This window comes from Megascapheus bottae, unplaced genomic scaffold (assembly GCF_031878675.1).
Source record: "Megascapheus bottae isolate mThoBot1 unplaced genomic scaffold, mThoBot2.hap1 HAP1_SCAFFOLD_323, whole genome shotgun sequence".
Lineage (NCBI taxonomy): Eukaryota > Metazoa > Chordata > Mammalia > Rodentia > Geomyidae > Megascapheus > Megascapheus bottae.
The window spans coordinates 1,679-24,092 of record NW_028327445.1 but is presented as its reverse complement, the minus strand read 5'-3'; the positions used below and the strand labels follow the sequence as shown (position 1 = coordinate 24,092).

General features: G+C 62.3%; 2 protein-coding genes across 2 annotated transcripts in view; one reads left to right on the top strand and one right to left on the bottom strand.

Moving 5' to 3' along the window:
* Atf7ip (activating transcription factor 7 interacting protein) overlaps window positions 1-8,342 on the top strand; it is a 37,724-nt gene extending 29,382 nt beyond the window's left edge. The window contains exons 9-15 of the mRNA XM_090327568.1: window positions 862-1,506; window positions 1,955-2,052; window positions 2,464-2,542; window positions 3,349-3,513; window positions 3,980-4,162; window positions 5,743-5,858; window positions 6,541-8,342. Coding sequence (XP_090183694.1) covers window positions 862-1,506; window positions 1,955-2,052; window positions 2,464-2,542; window positions 3,349-3,513; window positions 3,980-4,162; window positions 5,743-5,858; window positions 6,541-6,960 — 1,706 coding nt within the window. The 3' untranslated portion in view covers window positions 6,961-8,342. The remainder of the gene's footprint in view (window positions 1-861; window positions 1,507-1,954; window positions 2,053-2,463; window positions 2,543-3,348; window positions 3,514-3,979; window positions 4,163-5,742; window positions 5,859-6,540) is intronic.
* A 2,191-nt stretch (window positions 8,343-10,533) lies between these two features.
* Plbd1 (phospholipase B domain containing 1) lies at window positions 10,534-21,195 on the bottom strand. Its single transcript, XM_090327566.1, is given in 13 exon segments — window positions 10,534-10,777; window positions 10,898-11,004; window positions 11,355-11,540; window positions 11,892-12,032; window positions 12,854-13,054; window positions 15,631-15,775; window positions 15,936-16,070; window positions 18,714-18,852; window positions 19,075-19,158; window positions 19,514-19,592; window positions 19,595-19,815; window positions 20,766-20,830; window positions 20,953-21,195. Coding segments are annotated over 13 exon segments (1,920 nt in total). The 3' UTR covers window positions 10,534-10,603.
* Between the last annotated feature and the right edge of the window lie 1,219 nt (window positions 21,196-22,414).

The window sequence follows — 22,414 nt, the reverse complement described above, 5'->3', positions numbered from 1 at the left end:
GCACTGTCCTTGGCCACAGCACCACTTCCAGCATTTTCTGAGTATGTGGTTCCAAAGAATCAAACCCGGGGCCTCATGCATGCTAGAGATGAACACTTTACCACTAGGCCATGCTCCTGGCCCAGGAAAGTTGTTTTTGTTTTGCTGTCCATCCTGGGGCTTGGACTCCATGCCTGGTCGCTGTCCCTGAGCTCTTCAGCTCACAGCCACCATTCTACCACTTGAGCCACAGAGCCACTTGCGGTGTTGTGGTGATTCATTGGAAATAGACACCTTTAGTGCCCGGGCTGGTTTTGAATCTCGATCCTCAGATCTCAGCCTCCTGAGGAGCTAGGATTGCGGGGTGAGCCCCCGGTACCTCACTTCGGGAAAGATTCGTCTTAAACACAAGCAACTAAGGGTTTGGGCTCTTTCTTCTGACATTCTTTTGAGGTTGGAAATAGGCTTTGAAAGAGACAGGTGTATGTACTACATACCGTAGTTAAGAACACATGCATGAGAATACACAGAATTCACTTCCTGTGGAGCCTTCTCCAAGCTTGCTCACCGGCAGCTCTCTTCACCATCTTACCAGACCACGAAGAACCTAAGAATGCATTTTATGCACATTCTACCAGCTGGTACTGGAGTGAAGTTAGTGAGTCATGTACCAGTAATAGTCCAAAGCACATGACACACATAAACAAAAACGCAGGCATCTTTTCCTAAGCGCCATTGTGCTCCTTCTCGGGGGTTGTTGGGCTCTTCTACAATGGCGCTTAGGAAAAGATACCTGTGTTTTTGTTCATGTGTCTGTGCACCGTGGCGTGCGTGGCGCGGTGTGGTCCAGGCCGCTGAGTTAGGCCTGTCTTCTCTCCGCAGTGTCCTCGGCCAGCCTCGTCACTCCGGCCGTGGCCAGCAGCCAGCCCAAAGTGCCCGCGCCTGCGCCCTCCGCCGCGCTCGCCGCTGCGCCACTCGTGCCCGCGCCCAGCACGGCCACCGTGGTGGCCACCTCTCAGGTGCCCAGTGGCAACCCGCAGCCCACCATCTCCCTGCAGTCCCTGCCGGTGATACTGCACGTGCCCGTGGCGGTGCCCTCCCAGCCGCAGCTCCTCCAGAGCCACCCGGGCACGCTGGTGACCAACCCGCCGCCCGGCAGCGTGGAGTTCATCTCCGTGCAGAGCCCGCCTGCCGTGAGCGGGCTGGCCAAGACCCCCGTCCCCCTGCCGCCCTTGCCAGCGCCCGCCAAGCCCAGCGGCGTGTCCTCGGTGCCCAGCCCCGGCCTCCCCCGGACCACCGCGCTGGCCGTGCAGGCGGTGCCCACGGCCCACTCCATCGTCCAGGCCACCAGGACGTCCCTGCCCACCGTGGGCCCCGCGGGCCTCTACAGCTCCTCAAGCCCCCGGGGCCCCGTCCACATGAAGCTCCCCATCCCTGCCTTCAGCGCCTCGTCCCCTGCCGCCGCCGCCGCCGCCGCCGCTGCCGCCACCACCACCGAGCACAGCGGCCCCGCTGCGCCCAGGCCTGGTGAGGCCCTGCGGGGGTCCTGTGCCGCCTGCTCGCGGGGGGGCAGGGGGGCGGTTGGGGAGTGGGTGTGGTTAGGGCTTGAGAGGCGGAAGATCTTTTGGGGGAGCGTCCAGTACGAGTGACGGGCGCCTCTGTTTCCGCCTGTGGAGCTGGCCCGGCAGGCCACAGCCCCCGCGCTTGGTTGGAGAACCTTTTTGTGTCACCTTTGCCTTATTGGAAAGTCCTAAATGGTCCCCCAGGCAGTCCTTAGAACAGCTGCGTTTCGCCGATGGGGTCGGCCAGTATTTGACCTTGGTTTATCTGTTTTGTCACTTTGTCAGGGTGACTGAGAAAACCGTTTGTGTGTGAAATGCCAGCAGGAAAACAGCCAGAGAAGCCTAAAAGGGGTCATTGGTGGACCTTGTGCATACATTGAGGTGGATGAAATTGTTCTGTTTTTAATTCTCAGAAAACCAGACAAACAAAACGGCAGATGCTTCTGTTCATAAGAAAGCAGCTGATAGCACGTCGCAGGTAAGAAGAGTTCCTTCTCCCCAAGTGGAGCTCGTGGTGCTCTGCTGAGGCCCGCTCTCCTCCCGTCTGTGACTCCAGCGTATGCCCCCAGTTCCTCCAACTTGTTGGTGCATGTGTGAAGCATGCCTGCACTGGAGGCAGTGCAGATGCATGAGTTCAGATGACCCGTGTGTTAGCACGGGTGGGCTGCAGTTGTGTTGCAGTTCTGGGGAGGTGCGCGGCAGCCTAGGTTCTTGGTTGCTGTTTTGCACGGCAGGCAGCGGGGAAGACACCTTGCCTCGCCCCGCTTCTCCTCTTCACCTGTGCTCCCTACACAGGGGACAGCGCAGTGCACAGAGCTGCTGGAGTTCCTCTGCGGTTCCGTGTGGGGCCGCAGTGGTCCAGGCCCACGCCGGCCTCCCCGCCCGCACTGCCACGCGCTGCACATGCTCTTCTGTGTTTCAGAGTGGGAAAGGCCCTGGCGGCGACTCGAGCGGGGTCATCGATCTCACAGTGGACGACGAGGAGAGCGCGGCTTCCCAAGGTGCTTGTCGCGGTGGCGCTGGGTACCCTTCTCCTCCCCCACCTCCCCCGGGAGTGGAGCGAGAGCCGCCGCGGAGGGTCGGCCGGGCACTTGGTGGCTCACCCTGGCCATCTCAGCCATTCAGGAGGCTCTAGAGATGGAGGATCGCAGTTCAGAGCCAGCCTGGGCAGGAGAGTCTGTGCGACTCTGATCTCCAGTGACCACCAGAAAACCAGACGTGGCGCTGGGGCTCAAAGGGCTGCCAGTAGCCTTGAGCACAAGAGCTCAGGGCCAGCACCCAGGGCCCTGAGGTCAAGCCCCACGAACAACAAGGACAACCGAAAACGGGCACACATTTCACCAGAAAGAAGCCGGTGTGGTGCTCCACGCCTGTCGTACTAGTCAGTCAGGAGGCTGAGATGTGAGGCCCGCAGTCCAGAGCCAGCCCGGACACTGAAGTCTGCGAGACTCTGGTCTTCAGTTACCCCTGTGGGACAACGCCTAGGCCCAGAGTTCAAGCCCCATGACCAGCCAGTCCCCCCCAAAAGACAATCTCACCAGTTCACAGTGTTTTGTCTAAAGTGTCCTTAACGCATGGGAATGTACCTAGACACAGACGCACAGAGAGGCACTAGTTCGTGCACGCGCAGTGGGGCTGTTACAGTTCTATGTAGTGTGGGAGGCACAAGTGAGGTTCTTCCACGGAAACTGGGTAAGTCTGTTCCCGAGGCAGTTGTGAGGCAAGTTGTTCTCCTAGGAAGGCGAGTGCACACGGGAGGGAAGGTGTGTCTGCGTTTTCATGGGACCACCTTCCTTTCCCTTCACAGACCACAAGAAACTGTACCCCGCGCCCGTCCCCGCCGTGGCGTGCCCTCAGCCTCTGCCTCGACCCCTGCAGCCCATCCAGCCCGCGCCGCCACCGCCGCCGCCGCCGCCATCCATGGTGCCCACGAGTGGCCCGTCTCAAACCACCATCCACCTGCTGCCTCCAGGTGCCTGCAGTCCTTTCTTGATACGTGTGTCGTAGCACTGCTTGAGATGCTAGGCTAGCGAGTGTGGACCGGGAAGGCAGGCGTGGTGGAGTGGAGTGGAGTGGCCGCAGAGCGTAAGGGAAGGCAGTGGGCATTGCTAGAGCAGCCGGCACAGAGATCCACGTGTGGGTTCCTATCCCACCCCACGCACCCAGGAACAGTGGCCAGCCAGACGCTGGTGGCTCACGCCTGGCGTCCTGCTGAAACCAGCTAGGAAAGTGCATGCGATTCCCTGCACGTCACCCTCCACAAGAGCTGGAAGTGGAGCTGTGGCTCAAGTGGTACAGCACCCAGGCCCTGAGTTCAAGCCCCAGGAGTGGCCCAGCAGAACCAACGCAAGGCAAAAGCCAAAGTGATGGGCCTCTGAAGGACAGCTAAGTCCTTACCCGTGAACGCCGTCTGCTAACATGCCGCTGTCTCTCACCAGCTCCAACCACCGTGAATGTGACCCATCGTCCAGTAACTCAGGTGACCACGAGGCTGCCCGTGCCCCGGGCACCCACCAGCCATCAGGTGGTGTACACGGCGCTACCCACGCCACCCACCCAGGCACCTCTGCGGGGAGCCGCTGTGCCCGCACCCGCCGTCCGCCAGCTCAATCCCCCAAATAGTAAGAGACGCTGCTGCATCCTCCTCCTCCTCTTCCTCCTCTTCTCCTCCTCTTCTCCTCTTCTCCTCCTCCTCCTCCTCTTCTCCTCCTCCTCCTCTTCCTCCTCCTCCCCTCCTCTTCTCCTCCTCCTCCTCCTCTTCTCCTCCTCCTCCTCCTCCTCTTCCTCCTCCTCCTCCTCCTCTTCTCCTCCTCCTCCTCCTCTCCTCTTCCTCTTCTCCTCCTCCTCCTCCTCTCCTCTTCCTCTCCTCCTCCTCCTCCTCTTCCTCCTCCTCCTCCTCCTCCTCCTCCTCCTCCTCCTCCTCCTCCTCCTCCTCCTCCTCCGTGCTTGCAGTCGGGTGGCTCGTGTGGCTGCTGCGTTCTGCGGGCGCGGTGTTAGTGGAAGCTCAGCAGCGCACTGCACTGTTGCGCACTCCTGTGGCACAGCTCCTAACCGTCAGGCACCCTTGGGAAGAGATTCTTTTTCTTGACCTCCTGGCCCGGGCGCTGTCCCTGAGCTCTTCAGCCCAAGGGTCCTGCTTTACCACGTGCGCCACAGCTCCACTTCCAGTTTTCTTGTCGTTAACTGGAGCTACGAGTCATATGGACTTTTGTGCCTGGCCTGGGTTTGAACTGTGATCCTCAGATTCTCAGCCTCCCGAGTAGATGGGATGACGGGCGTCCCTGCTAGAGATTCTGAATGTTCTTAGCACAGACGGTTGTCCGTCTGTGGCATAATTACGTGTGTTACCTGGCCAAGAAGAAATGTCAGAGGAATGTGGTTCGCACGCATGTGAATTTTAGTAGCGTGGACCCATCTCCTGTATGCGTGCACGCACGTGCGTGAATGCAGATTAGTGATCCACGGTGGGATGTGCAGACAGATGGTGGAAAGTGTCTTTTTCTTCACTGTTGAAAGCACCTGGGGTTGAGCTTTGACCCGTGTCGTACTAGGGCTTAGGGGTGTGGAAATGCTGTTGGCACGTGGTGGCTTTCCGGAGAGATGATCCCGGCAGAACGGGCGGGTCACACTGGGTCACGCTCTGCTCCGACTTGCCCAGGAGTGGAAGAGCCTGCTCTGGGCTCCACCAGGCCGGCTGGTACACCCTGGCCCCGGGACTCAGGAACCAGGACCGGTGGCTGTTTGTCCTGGCGGACGCCGTGGTCTTCCGTGGCGTGGCATGTGTGCGCTCTGTGCTCAGGACATGGAGAGAAGAAGGCCGGTATACCAACAGCACCACGACTTACACTCCCAGTTGTGGTGGAAGGCGCGAGGCTCCGGGGTCTTGGAAAGACCCTGGGCGTGCCCGTCTCCTTCAGAGCTGCTTGATCTGCGTGGCCCAGCCCGTGGCGGGGTGTCTTGGGGGCTCCCGCAGGCCTCCCCGCAGGCATGCTTGGAGCGCTTGTCTCCACGTTCTTGCTGTCTTCCGTCTGTCGCCGCACACGCGTGAAGCTGCAGTGAAAAGGGGTCCTGAGGACTTGACTATGGACTCAGCCTTAGCTGGTGCTGCGCTGCGGGCTTCCAGCTGGAGCGACTCTTCCTTTAGCCTCGCGCGGTGGTGTGGCGCGGGGGAGGTGTGATGCTCTCTCTGCTCTTGTCTTAGGTGTCACCGTGCGAGTGCCTCAAACCACCACCTACGTTGTGAACAATGGGCTCACGCTGGGCTCGGCGGGGCCTCAGCTCACCGTGCACCACCGCCCCCCTCCACAGGCACACCCCGTAAGCACCCCGCCTCCCTCCCTCCCTCCCTCCCCAGAGCCCTGCCAGCCACAGGCCGCCCCCCCCCCGCACCTCTGTGGCTGTGTGCCCACGGCCCACAGAAATCCCGGTCACGGCTTACAGGCCTCAGGGTGTAAGAAGAGTTTGTGTAGAGGGGCTGGGAGCGTGGCCCAGCATGCACGAAGCCCTGGGTTCGATTCCTCGGCACCACATACGTAGAAAAAGCCAGAAGTGGAGCTGTGGCTCTAGCAGTAGAGCACCAGCCTTGAGAAAGTCCAAGAACACTGCTCAGGCCCTGAGTTCAAGACCCAGGACTGGGGGCGGGGGGGGGGGGAGTGTGCTTAGAAAGCCCGAATGCTGTGTGAGCAGAGCCCACTGCAGGCCCGCGCGGGTGGATGTTTTCCCACAGCGCCCCACCCTCAGGCTCGCCCGCCTCTGTGGCCTCTGCGCGGGTGTGGAGGGCGGGGTGCTGGACCCTCCCCTCGGCTCCCTCCCCATGTGGGCACACGGGTGTGCTTTGCTTTAGGTGATGTGGTCCTGGGCGTCTGCCCCGCGGGCCCGGCTCCCCGTGAGGTTTCCCGGGCGAGCTCGGCTCCTGGGTCTGAGGCGTGGGGTGTGGGGCGGGAGGCGCTCCCCACCGCCTGCCCTGGGCTCGCTAACGCCGGTGTCTCCCTGTCCCTAGGAGACCCCCCGTCCCGTGCACCCCGCCCCCTTGCCGGAGGCCCCCCAGCCCCAGCGCCTGCCCCCCGAGGCCGCCGGCACGGCCCTGCCGCAGAAGCCGCACCTGAAGCTGGCGCGCGTGCAGAGCCAGAACGGCATCGTGCTGTCGTGGAGCGTGCTGGAGGTGGACCGCGCCTGCGCCGCCGTGGACAGCTACCACCTGTACGCCTACCACGAGGAGCCCAGCGCCACGGCACCCTCGCAGTGGAAGAAGATTGGCGAGGTGAAGGCCCTGCCGCTGCCCATGGCCTGCACGCTCACGCAGTTCGTGTCCGGCAGCAAGTACTACTTCGCGGTGCGGGCCAAGGACGTGTTCGGCCGCTTCGGGCCCTTCTGCGACCCGCAGTCCACAGACGTGATCGCGTCCTCGCAGAGCAGCTAAGCCCGGAGCCGCCGCGGCGCTCTGTGCATGCGACACCCGGCACTCACACCGGCGGGCCGCCCCACGCCCTGCCCCTCACAGAAGTGCGTGTGCACCACGCACACACACGCGGTGTGCAGCCAGGCCCCAGGCGGCAGGCGCGGCGGGGCTGTGCAGTGTAAATACGCCCCCACTGGACGTGCGGGTGCTGACCTGGTCCTCCTGTTGCTGTGGCTTCCTCTGTCTGTGTCTGTCGCCATTGTCACCCTCTGATCCACTTCTCTTGGGGGGGAGGTGAGGAGCGGCGTCCTCTGCCCACAGAGGTCACGGAGTCCCAAAGATTGGCGCCGAGCATCCCTGATACTGTCCGCCCCGTCGTCTCCTCCTCCTCCTCCTCCTCCTCCTCCTCCTCCTCCTCGCAGTGCCCTCCCTCCACGCCCTCCTCATTTGGCTCCGACATTTGTTTTGTGCCTTAAAAGTTAACTGGAGAACGAAACCTGCGAGTCCCGCCGGCTGTGCTCAGCCCAGCCCTCGCCTTCCTGTGGTACCGGCCGGCTGCCCACTGAGCCACCCCTGGCCTCCTCGTGTCTCCTTCCTCCGCGCCCCGGGCACGCGTGTCCTGTGGCACGCGGGTGCCCGTGTCATGGTACTGTAGGTGTGTTCCTGTCGTGTGTGTGTGACCCTGAGACGCGTGTGCATGCGTGTGGCCGATTGCTACACTGAGCTCCAGAGGCTTGATGGAGCAGGAGAGAAGCAGGCTGTGAAGGGAATGTCCGTCCGTCCGTCCGTCCGCCCTGGATGTCTGTGGCCTGTGTCCCCGGGGGTCACGCACGCTCGGTCCACTCCCCGACAACAGCTCCCCATCAGCTCTAGAGCTTGTGTCTGGCGTGGCCTTTCCTCTGCAGCCCTGCGCCCGTGGTTTTGGTGGTACCAGGTGGAGTCTGACTCGGCCTGCGGTGCCCCTGCGCGTGTCCCCCGACGGTCTGTGTAGCACTTTGACCCCCGGATGCCGTCCCCGCGGCCAGGGCCGGGGTTTCAGGACTTGAGTCCTAGAGATGAGACGTGTTTGGGAAAGTATTGGTGGAGCGTGGGAGGCGAGCCTCAGGCCGTGCTCCCGTGAGATCCTCACTCCCGAGTGCCAGGGAGGGAGGCACAGGAGGAAGCGCCCCCCCCCCCGGGCTGTCCACGCGGCCAGCCTTGACCAGGAGCAGGGCCCGTGTCTTGGGCATGTCCACTCCGTGGCATCCCCTGTGCCTGCCTGCTGTCTGCTCGTCCTGTCCCCGTGGCGGCCGTGGGGCAGCATCCTGGCCTGGACGTGGTCTTCCATGTCCCCTGTTGCGCGTGTTGCAGTTTCTGTGACGTCATCAGGTAGCCCATTGGAATAAAATATTTCATTATTTTGGCCTATATATTTTGTCCATGGAAACCAATTCTGCAACAGCATCCCTGGAGGTGGATTGGAGATAGCCCGGGGCAGGGCGCTGGCCCTGTGGCCCTGGGGTGGGGTGGGGGACGGGGAGAGGATGGGGGGCCCACTGGAATGGTGCGTCCTGGAGGGGCGGTGTGCCCGCGACGCCCCTCCTCGCGGTGTGGCCTTCCTGACACCTGCCCCTCGCAGAGCAGCTTCTGCCCACAGCTCTCCACCCCACCGCCAGGTCGTGAGTACAACCTTGAATCAAACGCTGTGACCTCCATCCATCCACGCGGGCTGACACGGGCCCTCGTGGCTCCATGGGGTGGCCGCTCCCCGCGGCCTCTCCCTGCCGTGCTGAGGTCTCGGCCCACGAGCACAGCACGCAGACACCAGGGGCCCTCCTGTCCCCCTCCGTGTGCGTTCTGTCGCGTCAGCTGTGTGACGGGCGCTAGCTGCTTGGCCTGACGTATTCTCATTTCCAGGAAAAAGAAAAGGGTGTCCCAGTATTAAAGGACAGCACACAGCTGTAAAACCAGTGTACCAGTCTGCCTTCCTCAGCTCTGGGCAAATGCTTTAAAAACATTTCTTGTTGGGGCCGGGAGCGCGGCGGCCTGGTGGTGGAGTGTTTGCCAAGCATACACGAAGCCCTGGGTTTGATTCCTAGGTGCCACATACACGGAAACATTTCAGAAGCGTGGTGGCTCAAGGAGTAGAGCACTGGCCTTGAGAAAGTCCAGGGACAGTGTTCAAGCCCTGAGTTCAAACCCCGGGACTGGCAAAAGGAAGTGGCTGTGAAGATACTGTAAAGAGGGGCTATCCGTTCCTAGGAGTTTGGGGGTTTTTATTCCTGTTTTTTGGTGGGCCCTAGGTCTTGAACTCAGGGCCTGGGCGCTGTCCCTGAGCTGTTTTCACTCAACTCTGGCGCTCTGCCACTTGAACCACAGCGCCACTTCTTCTGGTGGTTCACTGGAGATAGCGCGTCTCACAGACTTTCCTGCCCTGACTGGCTTTGAACTGTTGTTCCTCAGCTCTCAGCCTCCTGAGCGGCTGCGGTGACGGGCGGGAGCCGCCAGGGCCTGGCTGGGTGGTGGTTTTGTTTTAAAGACAAGAATCACAGCAGTTCCGTGCCGGGCTCAGCCCCCGGGCAGTGGGGCGGCGGGAGAGGCTGCGCAGACCCCTCGCCGCCCTTCAAGATCGTACCTGTCCAAATAAGCTTTGGTTTTGCTTTTATTTTTTTAATGTGTAGAGTCAGCTAAATTATATTTAAACGTCATTTTTTTTTTTTTTTTGTAAATAAGGTAACTGAGCAAACACTTTTCGGGGGATCCTGGCTTCAGTATTCTGCCAGCCATTTCAACAGAAAAGATGAGAACAAATCCTTTGCAGGAAACCTGCATCCTGATTTGTGTTTATGACTGTCAAGAGTGTAAATAATAAGACAACGTAAGACCCTCCTTCCCGTCTGATGAATTAACCGGGTGGTGCCGAGCTGCCCTAATTTTCTTGGGTCTTTGTGGGGTTTTTCTTTCGTAGATGCTGTACAGTAGATCTGTGATGTCTTTATGTGTGTTAACTGTAGTGGGACTTTGTTCAGCAAGCCTGAAATTTATACTTTGAAATAAATGACTGGGTTTTTAATGTGCTGAGTGCTCTGATTCCTTCCGACTGTTTGCTGCCTTCTAAGTGTGTTCACGCACGTGTGTGCGCACCGCACACCACACACACGCACACACACACGTTTAGAATCACCCAGTATCAATTCTCCAGCTCTCAGAACTGCCGCCGCCTCTTGGCTTCGGGCGGAACGTGATCCGCCTGTTTCACATGTCCCCGCCTGAGCTTCTTCCACTCAAGGCCGGCCCTTTCCACGGAGCCACAGCCCCGTTCCCAGCTTTTTGTGAGCGTTCCTGCCCGGGCTGGCTCTGAACCACGATCCTCAGATCTCAGCCTCCTGTGTGGCAGGGGTGGTCCTCGCCCCCTGCCACACACATCTGAGATGCTCAAGTGTCCCCGGCCCTGCCGACATAAAAGGAGAATAACGCCAGAGGTTTGGGGCCCGAGAGGTTGAGTGTGGTCCTTCTGTAATGGTGGCTAGCTCTCCCTCCCCCCTCCCTCCCTCCCTCCCTCCCTCCCTCCCCCCCTCTGAATGCTCCCTGTTCAAAATGACCACACACCCCGGCAAGAAATAAAGGGAATTTAATAACGTGCTATGAACAGTGGTTGTGAGTTGGGGTGCGCCCTCCGCCCCCCTCAGTCGCCCAGGACGGGCTTCATGAGGACAAAGTCGAAGTTGTAGAGCTCAGGCATGCCCAGGTGGAGGGTTTTGTTGAACTTCCTCCAGCTGAAGGCGGGGAGGCCGTCCTCCACCGTGGGGCCGCTCACCGCGTACGCCATGTGCTTTGATGCCAGGAAGACGTCTGACACCTGGGGGGGGGGCGCGTGTCTCACTGAGACCTCAGAACCGAGGCTCTGGTCCCCAGGGAAGCACGCGGGCGGGGCTGGGGCAGCGCCCGGGCCATCAGAGCAGGAGAGATCCGAACTCACCTTGGTGTCGTAGCACCCTCCCGGGCTGGGGAGGGGCGAGCTCAGGTCCTCCCGGCAGCAGATGGTGCTGCAGGGGTCGCCCTTGCTGTACGGCTCCTCCTGGTAGTCTGCAGGGAGGAAGGGGGAGAGCGAGGAGGGAGGGTGGGGGGAGGATGAGCAGGAGAGGGAGGACTGGAGGAGAAGGAAGAAGGGAGGAGGAGGAGGAGGAGGGGGAGAGGAACAGCAGGAGGGCAGGAGGAGGAGGAGCAGGGGAGTGGGAGAAGAGGGGAGGGGGAGGATCAGGAGGGGAAGAGGGGGAGAAGGGAGGAGGATCAGGAGGTGAAGGAGGAGGGGGAGAGGGGAGGAGGATCAGGAGGGGAAGGAGGAGGGGGAGGGGGAGAGGGGAAGAGGATCAGGAGGGGAAGGAGGAGGGGGAGGAGGATCGGGAGGGGAGGGGGAGGGCAGGCTGCGCACGCACTGTTGTATCGCATGAGGTACTTCATGGATGCCAGGTCAGTGACTCTGCCCTGGTCCCGCCTGAAGATCTTGGCCCTGGGGGCCAGGTCGTAGGAGTAGTCGAGGCCCAGCTTCTTCACCAGCAGCGGGTACCCGCTCAGGCGGAAGACCTTCTCGTGGAAGGGGATGTTGTAGGAGGGCCAGTACCCTGGGGGCAGAGCGCACGGCTGGGGGCGGCTGGACCCTCGCCCACCGGCGGAGCCGTCCTGCTGCGGGGGTCAGGCGAGGGAAGCCCACCTCCCAACAGGGCGCTTTTCACCCCAGAGACTTTTTTGGTCAGTCCTGGGTCTTGAACTCAGCGCCTGGGCGCTGCTGTCCCCCAGCCTCTTTCCCTCCGGGCTGGCGCTCTACCCCCCGAGCCACGGTGCCGTGTCTGGTTCTCTGCGGCTCACTGGAGATCAGGGTCTCCTGGCCGGTCCTGCGGGGCGGGCTTGGAGCCTGCGGGTCTCCCCGGGGCCTGCAGGGCCCCCCACGCGGGTCCACGCGGCAGACGCGCTACCTTTGCGCAGGATGTTGGTCTGCTCCGAGAACTCCACGAGGGTGGGGACCTGCTCCACGATGTACAGCGCACCCCGGTCCAGGCTCACGCCCGGCCGCACCTTGTTTGTGTCCAGAACCATGTACTGATTGTTGTAGGTGCCTGCGGGCCGAGGGCGGCGGGAGACCGGGCTGGCCCTGGGGGTCCTGTCCCTGCCACGTCTGTGCCCCCACGTCTGCCAGCCCACCTCTGCCCCCCCCAGGCCTCCCAGTGGACATCTCCTCCCAGGTCTCCCGGTGGACATCTCCCCCCCCAGGCCTCCCGGTGGACATCTCCCCCCCCAGGTCTCCCGGTGGACATCTCCCCCCAGGCCTCCCGGTGGACATCTCCCCCCCCAGGTCTCCCGGTGGACATCTCCCCCCAGGCCTCCCGGTGGACATCTCCCCCCCCAGGTCTCCCGGTGGACATCTCCTCCCAGGCCTCCCGGTGGACATCTCCCCCCCCAGGTCTCCCGGTGGACATCTCCTCCCAGGCCTCCCGGTGGACATCTCCCCCCCCAGGTCTCCCGGTGGACATCTCCTCCCAGGCCTCCCGGTGGACATCTCCCCCCCCAGGTCTCCCGGTGGACATCTCCTCCCAGGCCTCCCGGTGGACATCTCCCCCCCCAGGTCTCCCGGTGGACATCTCCTCCCAGGTCTCCCGGTGGACATCTCCCCCCAGGCCTCCCGGTGGACATCTCCCCCCCCAGGCCTCCCGGTGGACATCTCCCCCCCCAGGCCTCCCGGTGGACATCTCCCCCCCCAGGCCTCCCGGTGGACATCTCCTCCCCCAGGCCTCCCGGTGGACATCTCCTCCCCCAGGCCTCCCGGTGGACATCTCCTCCCCCCAGGCCTCCCGGTGGACATCTCCTCCCCCAGGCCTCCCGGTGGACATCTCCTCCCCCCAGGCCTCCCGGTGGACATCTCCTCTCCCCCAGGCCTCACCGGAGTTGTGCCGCCTGAAGATCTCCGCCCACTCCTGGCCCCCACTGGCCATCATGTTGGCCACGCGGACGCGCTGCCAGGCCAGCAGGCTCTCGGGCACCACGTGCTGCAGCAGGGTCTTGTTGTAGACGCTGTTGGTCGTCTGCAGCAGGATCAAGCCGCTGCTGAGAATGTAGAAGTCGTCCAGGGACTCCAGGAAGCCTGCGGGAGACGGAGCGGGCGCCTCGCCACCCCTCCCTGCCTCCCTTCATCCACCCATCTCTCCATCCCTCCCTCCCTCCATCCGTCCATCAATCCATCTTTGCATCCCTCACACCCATCCCTCCATCTGTCTATCTGCCTGTCTGTCCATTCATCCCTCCATCCCTCCCTCCATCCCTCCCTCCATCTATCCCTCCATCTATTCCTCCATCTATTCCTCCATCCATCCCTCCATCCATCCATTCATCCCTCCATCCATCCCTCCATCCATCTCTCCATCCCTCCATCCATCTCTCCATCCATCTCTCCATCCCTCCATCCATTCATCCATCCATCCATCCAGCCAGCCATCCATCCATCCCTCCCTCTATCCATCCCTCCATCCCTCCCTCCATCCATCCCTCCATCCATCCCTCCATCCATCCCTCCATCCATCCATCCCTCCCTCCATCCATCCCTCCATCCAATCCCTCCCTCCATCCTTCCATCTGTCCACTCATCCCTCCATCCGTCCACTGTGGACCCATGCATTTTGCACACTGCATTTGGAGCACTGTTCTTTTCTGGGGTGCAGTGACTTTTCTCAGCTTCGGCTGAACACCGGGCAGCCACCCCGTCACTGCTGCTTCCAGAAGGGTCCGTCGTCGACGGAAGTGACAGGGTGGACAGAGGCAGCCGTGGTCCTGGCGGGACCCGACGTGACTCGACCTCGTGTGGACGGGGACGCACGGGGGCACGGGGAGAGCGCGAGGGAAGGGGGGGACGCTGTTCTCAAAGAAACGTGCTCGTGACGGGATCGGGAACCGCCCGCTCTGCCCATCGCCTTCCCACGACCACCGGGAAGGGGAGGAAGAACGTGAGGCAGCTTCCAGTGACAACAAGCAAGGAGGTCAGGAACAGGACGGGGGAGATGGGCAGCTCAGCGGATGGACAGACAGGCAGACAGGCGACCACAGACGAAGCCGAGAGGGACTGGCCAAGGGCAGTGGGGCGCTGACAAGAGCAGCAACAGAAAGGCCGCGGGGGGGGGGGGGGGACGCCATGGCAAAGCACGGCAGCCGATGGCACCGCCAGTAGCCTGGATCAAGCAGGACGACGCACGGCCAGCAGTGGAAATCGGGGGGAGGGAGCCCAGCTCACACGCCCGCCACACACACACGTGGACTCACCCGTGACAACACCCGCAGGCCAAGCGTGAGGAGCGGAGGGGTAAACCGAGGCAGAGAAGCTCAGCTGCGCGCTCAGACACAACGCACAGGCAGAAGCCCCGGATACGACCGTGGCCTTTCTACACCCCAATAATTCCACGAAGAATTCATTCCGTGAGCACGGGATGGAGCAGCACGACGGGAAGGGGGCGGGGAGGTCGACCACCGGCCGAGGTAAAACCACCAGAAACTCAAGCGGAACCCTAAAACTGGAACCAGGAAAACTGGAGAGGCTAAACGACTCCAGCCGGGGGCAGAGCCTCCGCCTGTCACCCCGGCCGCTCTGAGGATCAGGGTCAAAGCCAGCCGGGGGCCGGAAAGTCCGCGAGGCTCTTAACAGAAATCACACGCACTACACAGTCATCTACACTGCAAAACCCCAGGATGCAGCGCATGCCACAGAGAGAGCCGGCTGTTATTCACACACGTAAACACGCGTGAACGTGATCAGCTCCTACGTGACACTACAGCCATTACATACGTTAACATACATGAGTCGTAAATGTATATACGCATGGGTATTTAAATCAGCAACACAGTGAAGCCACAATGAACCCCCAGAAAACCAGACGTGGAGCTGTGGCTCAAGTGGTAGAGCGCCAGCCTTGAGCTGAAAGAGCTCAGGGACAGCGCTCAGGCCGTGAGTTCAAAACCCAGGAGTGATAATAATAATAATAATAATAATAATAATAATAATAATAATAATAATAATAATATAATAAAGCGCAAGTTGAGGCTCAGGGACAGCGCCCAGGCCGTAAGTTCAACACCCAGGACAGACACACACACACACACACACACACACACACACACACACACACACACGCATGCACATGTGCACACGCACACGTGAACACACGCGAACACACGCACACACATGCACACATGCACACGCACACGCATGCACGCACGCACACATGCACACGCACACACATGCACACACGCACACACGCACACCACTTTGACATTGTGATTGATGGCTGAAAATCCCTTACATCTGAGCAGAGGGCAGGCGTGAGAACCCCTGCAGTGCCCCAGGCTGGCCGGTGGGAGGAGAAGGAAGGCCGGGGGCAGAGGCAGGCCAGGGCTGAGGCAGTGGCCGTGGGGAAAGTGACGCGGGTCACTGGTGGGCAGGGGCGGGAGGGGAAACTGAGGGAAGGCAAAGGAAGGGACCTGACTGTGGGAGCGGAATGCAAGAGGAGACGCCAACCTGCGGTCACCAGCCAGGGACTGTTCAGGGGAGGGGCGCTGGGGGAGAGGGAGGGGGGGAAGGCGGAGCAGGCCCCGCCCGCCCTCTCCCCCTCTGCCCGCCTCAGCTCGCTCCCCAGCGCTCTCAGTGCCCGGCTCAGCCGGCCTGCCTCGACTTACCCGGGTAGCTGCTGAAGGAGTGGCGGCTGCTGCTGGTGTCACCGTCCTTGAGGTTGAAGTCCCAGTGCTTGTAGACTCGGAGCATGGCGGCGTAGGTGTACCAGCTCGAGTGCGCAAAGAGCACGTTCTCGAACCCGGGCAGGACCTGCAGGGATGGGCGAGGAGGGGAGGGGACGGGGAGAGGACGGGGTCGGTGGTGAGGACGGGGCCCCTCCCCTCCCTCCCCTCTCCTCCCTCCCGCCCCTCTCCTCCCTCCCTCCCCTCTCCTCCCTCCCCTCCCCCTTCCCTCCCCCCTCCCTGCCCACCTTGATGAGGGCGGAGCAGTGCCCGGCGTCCCAGCGCTTCCCGCTGCCGCCCAGCTTGGAGGGCAGCAGCGCAGGGATCAGGTCCAGCAGGTCCCCAACCGCGTTCAGGAACTGAACCTGGAACAGGGTCAGGGGCTGCGGGGCCGGGGGTCAGCGCCGGGGCCAGAGACCCCGAGACCCCAGAACCCCGGATCCCCCGAGGCCCCAGACCCCAGACCCCCAAATCCCCTGAGACCCCGAGTCCCCAGACCCCCGGATCCCCCGAGACCCCCAGACCCCCGGATCCCCCGAGACCCCAGACCCCCAAATCCCCTGAGACCCCGAGACCCCAGACCCCCGGATCCCCTGAGGCCCCAGACCCCAGACCCCCGGATCCCCTGAGACCCTGAGGCCCCAGACCCCCGGATCCCCCGAGACCCCCAGACCCCCGGATCCCCTGAGACCCCAGACCCCCAAATCCCCTGAGACCCCAGACCCCAGACCCCCGGGTCCCCCGAGACCCCCAGACCCCCGGATCCCCCGAGACCCCGAGACCCCAGACCCCCGGATCCCCCGAGACCCCCAGACCCCGGATCCCTCAAGGCCCCAGACCCCCAGATCCCCCGAGACCCCAGACCCCAGACCCCCGGATCCCCTGAGACCCTGAGACCCCAGACCCCAGACCCCCGGATCCCCTGAGACCCCCAGACCCCCGGATCCCCCGAGCCCCAGACCCCAGACCCCCAAATCCCCCAAGACCCCAGACCCCCGAATCCCCTGAGACCTCCAGACCCCAGACCCCCGGATCCCCTGAGACCCCAGACCCCAGACCCCCCAAATTCCCTGAGACCCCAGACCCCAGACCCCCGGATCCCCTGAGACCCCAGACCCCCCAAATTCCCTGAGACCCCAGCCCCCAGACCCCCGGACCCCCTGAGACCTCCAGACCCCAGACCGCCGAATCCCCTGAGACCCCAGACCCCAGACCGCCGAATCCCCTGAGACCCCAGACCCCAGACCCCCGGATCCCCCGAGACCCCAGACCCCCAAATCCCCCGAGACCCCAGACCCCCAGATCCCCCGAGGCGAGGCCCCAAGACCCCCGACCCCAGACCCCCGGATCCCCCGAGACCCCAGACCCCCGGATCCTCTGAGACCCCCAGACCCCCCAAATCCCCCGAGGCCCCAGACCCCCGAATCCCCCTGAGACCTCCAGACCCCAGACCCCCCAAATTCCCTGAGACCCCAGACCCCCGGATCTCCCGAGGCCCCAGACCCCTGAATCCCCTGAGACCCCGAGACCCCAGACCCCCGGATCCCCCGAGGCCCCAGACCCCCAAATCCCCCAAGACCCCAGACCTCCGGATCCCCTGAGACCCCCAGACCCCCCAAATTCCCTGAGACCCCAGACCCCCAGATCCCCCGAGGCCCCAGAACCCCAAATCCCCTGAGACCCCGAGACCCCAGACCCCCGGATCCCCCGAGGCCCCAGACCCCCAAATCCCCTGAGACCCCCAGACCCAGGCCCCTGAATCCCCTGAGACCTCCAGACCCCAGACCCCCCAAATCTCCCAAGACCCCCAGACCCCCGAATCCCCTGAGACCTCCAGACCCCAGACCCCAGACCCCCGAATCCCCTGAGATCTCCAGTCCCCAGACCCCAGACCCCCGAATCCCCTGAGATCTCCAGACCCCCCAGACCCCCCAAATTCCCTGAGACCCCCAGACCCCAGACCCCCCGAATCTCCTGAGACCCCAAACCCCCGAATCCCCTGAGACCCCCAGGCCCCCGAATCCCCTGAGATCCCCAGACCCCCGAATCCCCTGAGACCCTCAGACCCCAGACCCCCGAATCCCCTGAGACCTCCAGACCCCCTGGATCCCCTGAGACCTCCAGACCCCCAGACCCCAGACCCCCGATTCCACTGAGACCCCCAGACCCCGAATCCCCTGAGACCTCCAGACCCCCAGAGCCCCCAAATTCCCTGAGACCCCCAGACTCCAGACCTCCCAATTTCCCTGAGACCTCCAGACCCCCCAAATTCCCTGAGACCCCCAGACCCCAGACCCCCCAAATTCCCTGAGACCCCCAGACCCCAGGCTCCCAAATTCCCTGAGACCCCCCAGACTCCAGACCCCCCAATTTCCCTGAGACCTCCAGACCCCCCAAATTCCCTGAGACCCCCAAACCCCAGACCCCCCAAATTCCCTGAGACCCCCAGACCCCAGACCCCCCAAATCCCCCGAGGCCCCAGACCCCCGAATCCCCTGAGACCCCCAGACCCCCGAATCCCTTGAGACCTCCAGACCCCAGACCCCCAAATCCCCTGAGACCCCCAGACCCCAGACCCCCAAATCCCGAGGCCTCCAGACCCCCCGAATCCCCTGAGACTTCCAGACCCCAGACCCCAGACCCCTCGAATCTCCCGAGACCCCCAGACCCCCGAATCCCCTGAGACCCCCCCAGATCCCAGACCCCTGAATCCCGAGACCTCCAGACCCCCCGAATCCCCTGAGACCCCCAGACCCCCGAATCCCTTGAGACCTCCAGACCCCAGACCCCCGAATCCCCTGAGACCCCCAGACCCCAGACCCCCAAATCCCGAGGCCTCCAGACCCCCCGAATCCCCTGAGACTTCCAGACCCCAGACCCCAAACCCCCCGAATCTCCCGAGACCCTAGACCCCCGAATCCCCTGAGACCCCCCAGACCCCAGACTCCCTGAATCCCCCGAGACCCCAGATCCCCTGAGACCCCCCTGAGACCCCCGAGACCCCCCAGGCCCCGGGCTGCGCCCACCTTCATCTGCTCCACCAGCGCGCGCTTCATGGCGCCCAGGTAGAGGCCGTCCATCTGCGCCAGGACGTAGCCCGTGTGCCGCCAGAGGGGGTCGTCCTTGGCCTTCTTCACGTTGTCCCTTGCCCACGCGTCTTGCTTCCTGCGGGGGAGAGGGGGCTCAGGAGCCGAGACGGGGCGCTGGCCACGTCCAGAGACCCCCATCTCCAACCCAACACCAAAATCCAGACGTGGAGCCGTGGTTCAGGTAGCAGAGCGCCAGCCTGAGGGAAAGCCGCTCAGGGACAGCGCCCAGGCCCTGAGTTCAAGACCCAGACTGGCACACACAGCCCACAGCGGGACGGGAAGGACTTGGCATACGTACTCCAGAAAGTCCTTCACCTTGTCCAGCACGGCAGGCTTCTTGATGAGCTGCGGGTAGAGGTTGGTGAAGTGGTCGCTCATGTGTCTGAAACGGGGGGGGGGGGGGGCACGGGAGTACGTCATGTGTCCGTCGGTCCTGGGTCTTGAACTCAGGGCCTGGACGCTGTCCCTGAGCTCCTTTCCCTCCAGGCTGGCGCTCTACCCCTTGAACCACAGCTCCACGTCTGGTTTTCTGGTGGTTCACTGGAGATCAGACTCTCCTGGACTTTCCTGCCCGGGCTGGCTTTGAACCTGTGGTCCTCAGATCTCAGCCTCCTGAGGAGCTGGGGGACCCACCTCGGCCCCTGGGGCTCCGGGACGGGGGAAACGCTCGTCCGTCCTCCCTCCCCGCCCTGCATCTGGCCCACCACGGAGCTGCCCACCGGGCGGGGGGCACTCACGGGGCGGTGAGGTACCCCTCCAGGAAGCCGGCCACGAACATGAGGATCTCGTTGGTGAGGGTCTGGGCGCCGTAGCCGGCCTGACCTCCAGGATGCCCCAGCCCGTGCTCGTCATGGAGTTGTTGTAGAAGCCGTACGCGTCGCCATTCCTGTCCAGAACGTTCTTCACCACCACCGTCCTCTCCGTGGGCATCCAGTAGGCCGTGCCGTAGTAGAACCCTGCGGGGGGACGGGGGTGGGGTGAGGGGGGCTGCCGGAGTCCCAGACCACCCCGAAAACACTCACTCCCCCACCAAACCCATCTTCTCTTTCATCCCGGCTCCCCTCCCCTCTCTCTCTCTCTGTGGGTCTGGAACTCAGGGCCTGGGCGCTGTCCCTGAGCTGCTTTCCCTCCAGGCGGGCGCTCTACCACTTGAACCGCAGCTCCACGTCTGGTTTTCTGCCGGTTTGCTGGAGCTCAGTCTTCCCGCGCTCTTCCCCCTCTCTCCATCTCTACCTCTCCTCCCCTCCTCTCTGTGAATCCCCCTCCCTTGTTCCGGGGTCACCGCGGGGCTGTGAACCCCTTCTTCTCCCCCTTTCTAAAATGCAAACGGGCGCCGTCAGCTTTGCCCACCTTGAGTGGCAGAGAAGCGTCTTCAGTGGGCAAAATCATCATCATCATCACAGTCATAATAATAATAATAATAATCACCATCATCACAGTCATAATAATTATAATAATTATCATCATCATCACAGTCATAATTATAATAATAATAATCACATCATCATCATCATCATCATCATAACTGGATCCTTCCGTGTGCAGCCTCGAACAAAACCACAGAGCCAGCAACACAAGACAGTGACGTCCTGAGTTCAAGCCTGGGTACAAACACACACACCACACACACATATCACAAACACACACCACACACACCACACACACCACGCACACCACACACACACCACACACACCACACCCCCACACATACACCACACACACCACACACATATCACAAACACACACCACACACACCACACACACCATGCACACCACACACACACACCACACACACACACCACACACATATCACAAACACACACCACACACACCACACCCCCACACATACACCACACACACACCACACACATATCACAAACACACACACACCACACACATGCACATACACACACACACACGCACACACACGCTCCAGTGAACAGCAAACCAGGCTTAGCAAACAGGCTGTAAGAAACCTCCTGTCCCCACGTGATAGGCGGTGGCGGTGTCAGAGCTGGGTCCCCCCCTCCTGGCTCCACGTCCACGATAACAATCTAAGGACAACAAAGTCGGTGACAATGACGCAGGGACAGAGTCAAGGACAGGGACGGCGCTGGCTGGCAGACTTGCCCTGAACTTGCTGCACTTAGGCCCGGATGATTTCCCTTCCCCACACCCCGCACAAGAAACCCAACCCAGCTGTGTCCCGGACCCCGAATGCCACCACCCACGCCATTCGGGGGACAGGGCCGTGGGCCAGCTCACAAACAGGAACTGAGAGGAAGAGGAGGAAGGGCGCAGCCCGCCCGGTGGGCAGCTTCTCTTCCACGCAGGCCGTCCACCCCCCACGGCCCCGCTCTGGCACTGGAGCCCCCCGGGCTCCTCCTGCTCTGCCCTGGCTGCGGAACACAGCAGCCATTCCAGGCTGAGCGCAGCGGCTCAGGAGGCTGAGACCTGAGGATCGTGGTTCAAGGCCATCCCGGGCAGGAAAAGTCCCCGGGACTCTCCTCTCCAGTGAACCACCAGAAAATGGCTGCTTAGGAGGGGGGTTTCCTCAAAGACTAAGCACAGAGCCCCCCTCCGCCCTCTCCTGGCATTCTTCCAATGGGCCACGAGCCACAGCACAACCACGTCCACGGCGGCCGTGTTCACCAACGCCCAGGGGTGTGGAATCCACCAGAACCCCTCAGTGGACGGCAGATCAGGAAAATGGCGGGAGCTGCACAGCGGAATTCTCCTCCTCCACCAGAAAACATCACCCTGCCCCATTCGTGAGGAAATGTAGAGACCCGAGGGGGAAAAGCAAGCCAGACCCTCAGAAAGGCGGGTGACTCGGTTTCCCTCGCGTGCGGTAACTGGAACACACCTGTAGCTCCACGAGGGAGCCACGGGGACGCGTGTAAATCCCACGGGTGTCTAGTCGCGGGCGGGCCCTCCGAGGACAGGATGCTGAGAGCGCAGGCGTCCTGGGCTCCGTCACAGTCACGAAGCCAGAGGCCAACGCAAAACACAACCCCAGCCCCACACCTGGGCCCGCGGGCCACGCGCCCTCGAGTCTTAATTACGCACTCTTACGTGTTAGGAAAGTTATCCACCCGTCGCCTGTCCTCCCAGCCCCTCAGCAGGCTGAGAGCTGAGGACCACAGGTTCAAAGCCAGCCAGGGCAGGAAAGTCCAGGAGACTCTGATCTCCAGGGAACCACCAGAAAACCAGACGTGGAGCTGTGGTTCAAGGGGTAGAGCGCCAGCCTGGAGAGAAAGAAGCTCAGGGACAGCGCCCAGGCCCTGAGTTCAAGATTCAGAACACACACACACACACACACACACACACACACTTTACTGCTGCACGATCGCACGGCCCAGGGACACATCTCAGAGCCAGAGGCTTGGCAGCTGTGATTTGCACACGGGGTTTTCGGGGGTTTCTCCACCCACAAACTGGGGAGAAGGCGGTGGCTCGGCCTTGTGTGGTGCTTGGGCCCCGCCGGGGACTGCGGCTGTGTTTCCTCCCCTCCGCGGCTGCTTCCCCTTTCCCTCCTCACCACAGACACACACGTGAAAGTTCTGTTTTGCACAAGCAGGAAGGGGCGGCGTCAGGGGAAAAGGCGTCTTTATCAGCTGTTGTGGAGCCTGGGGGCT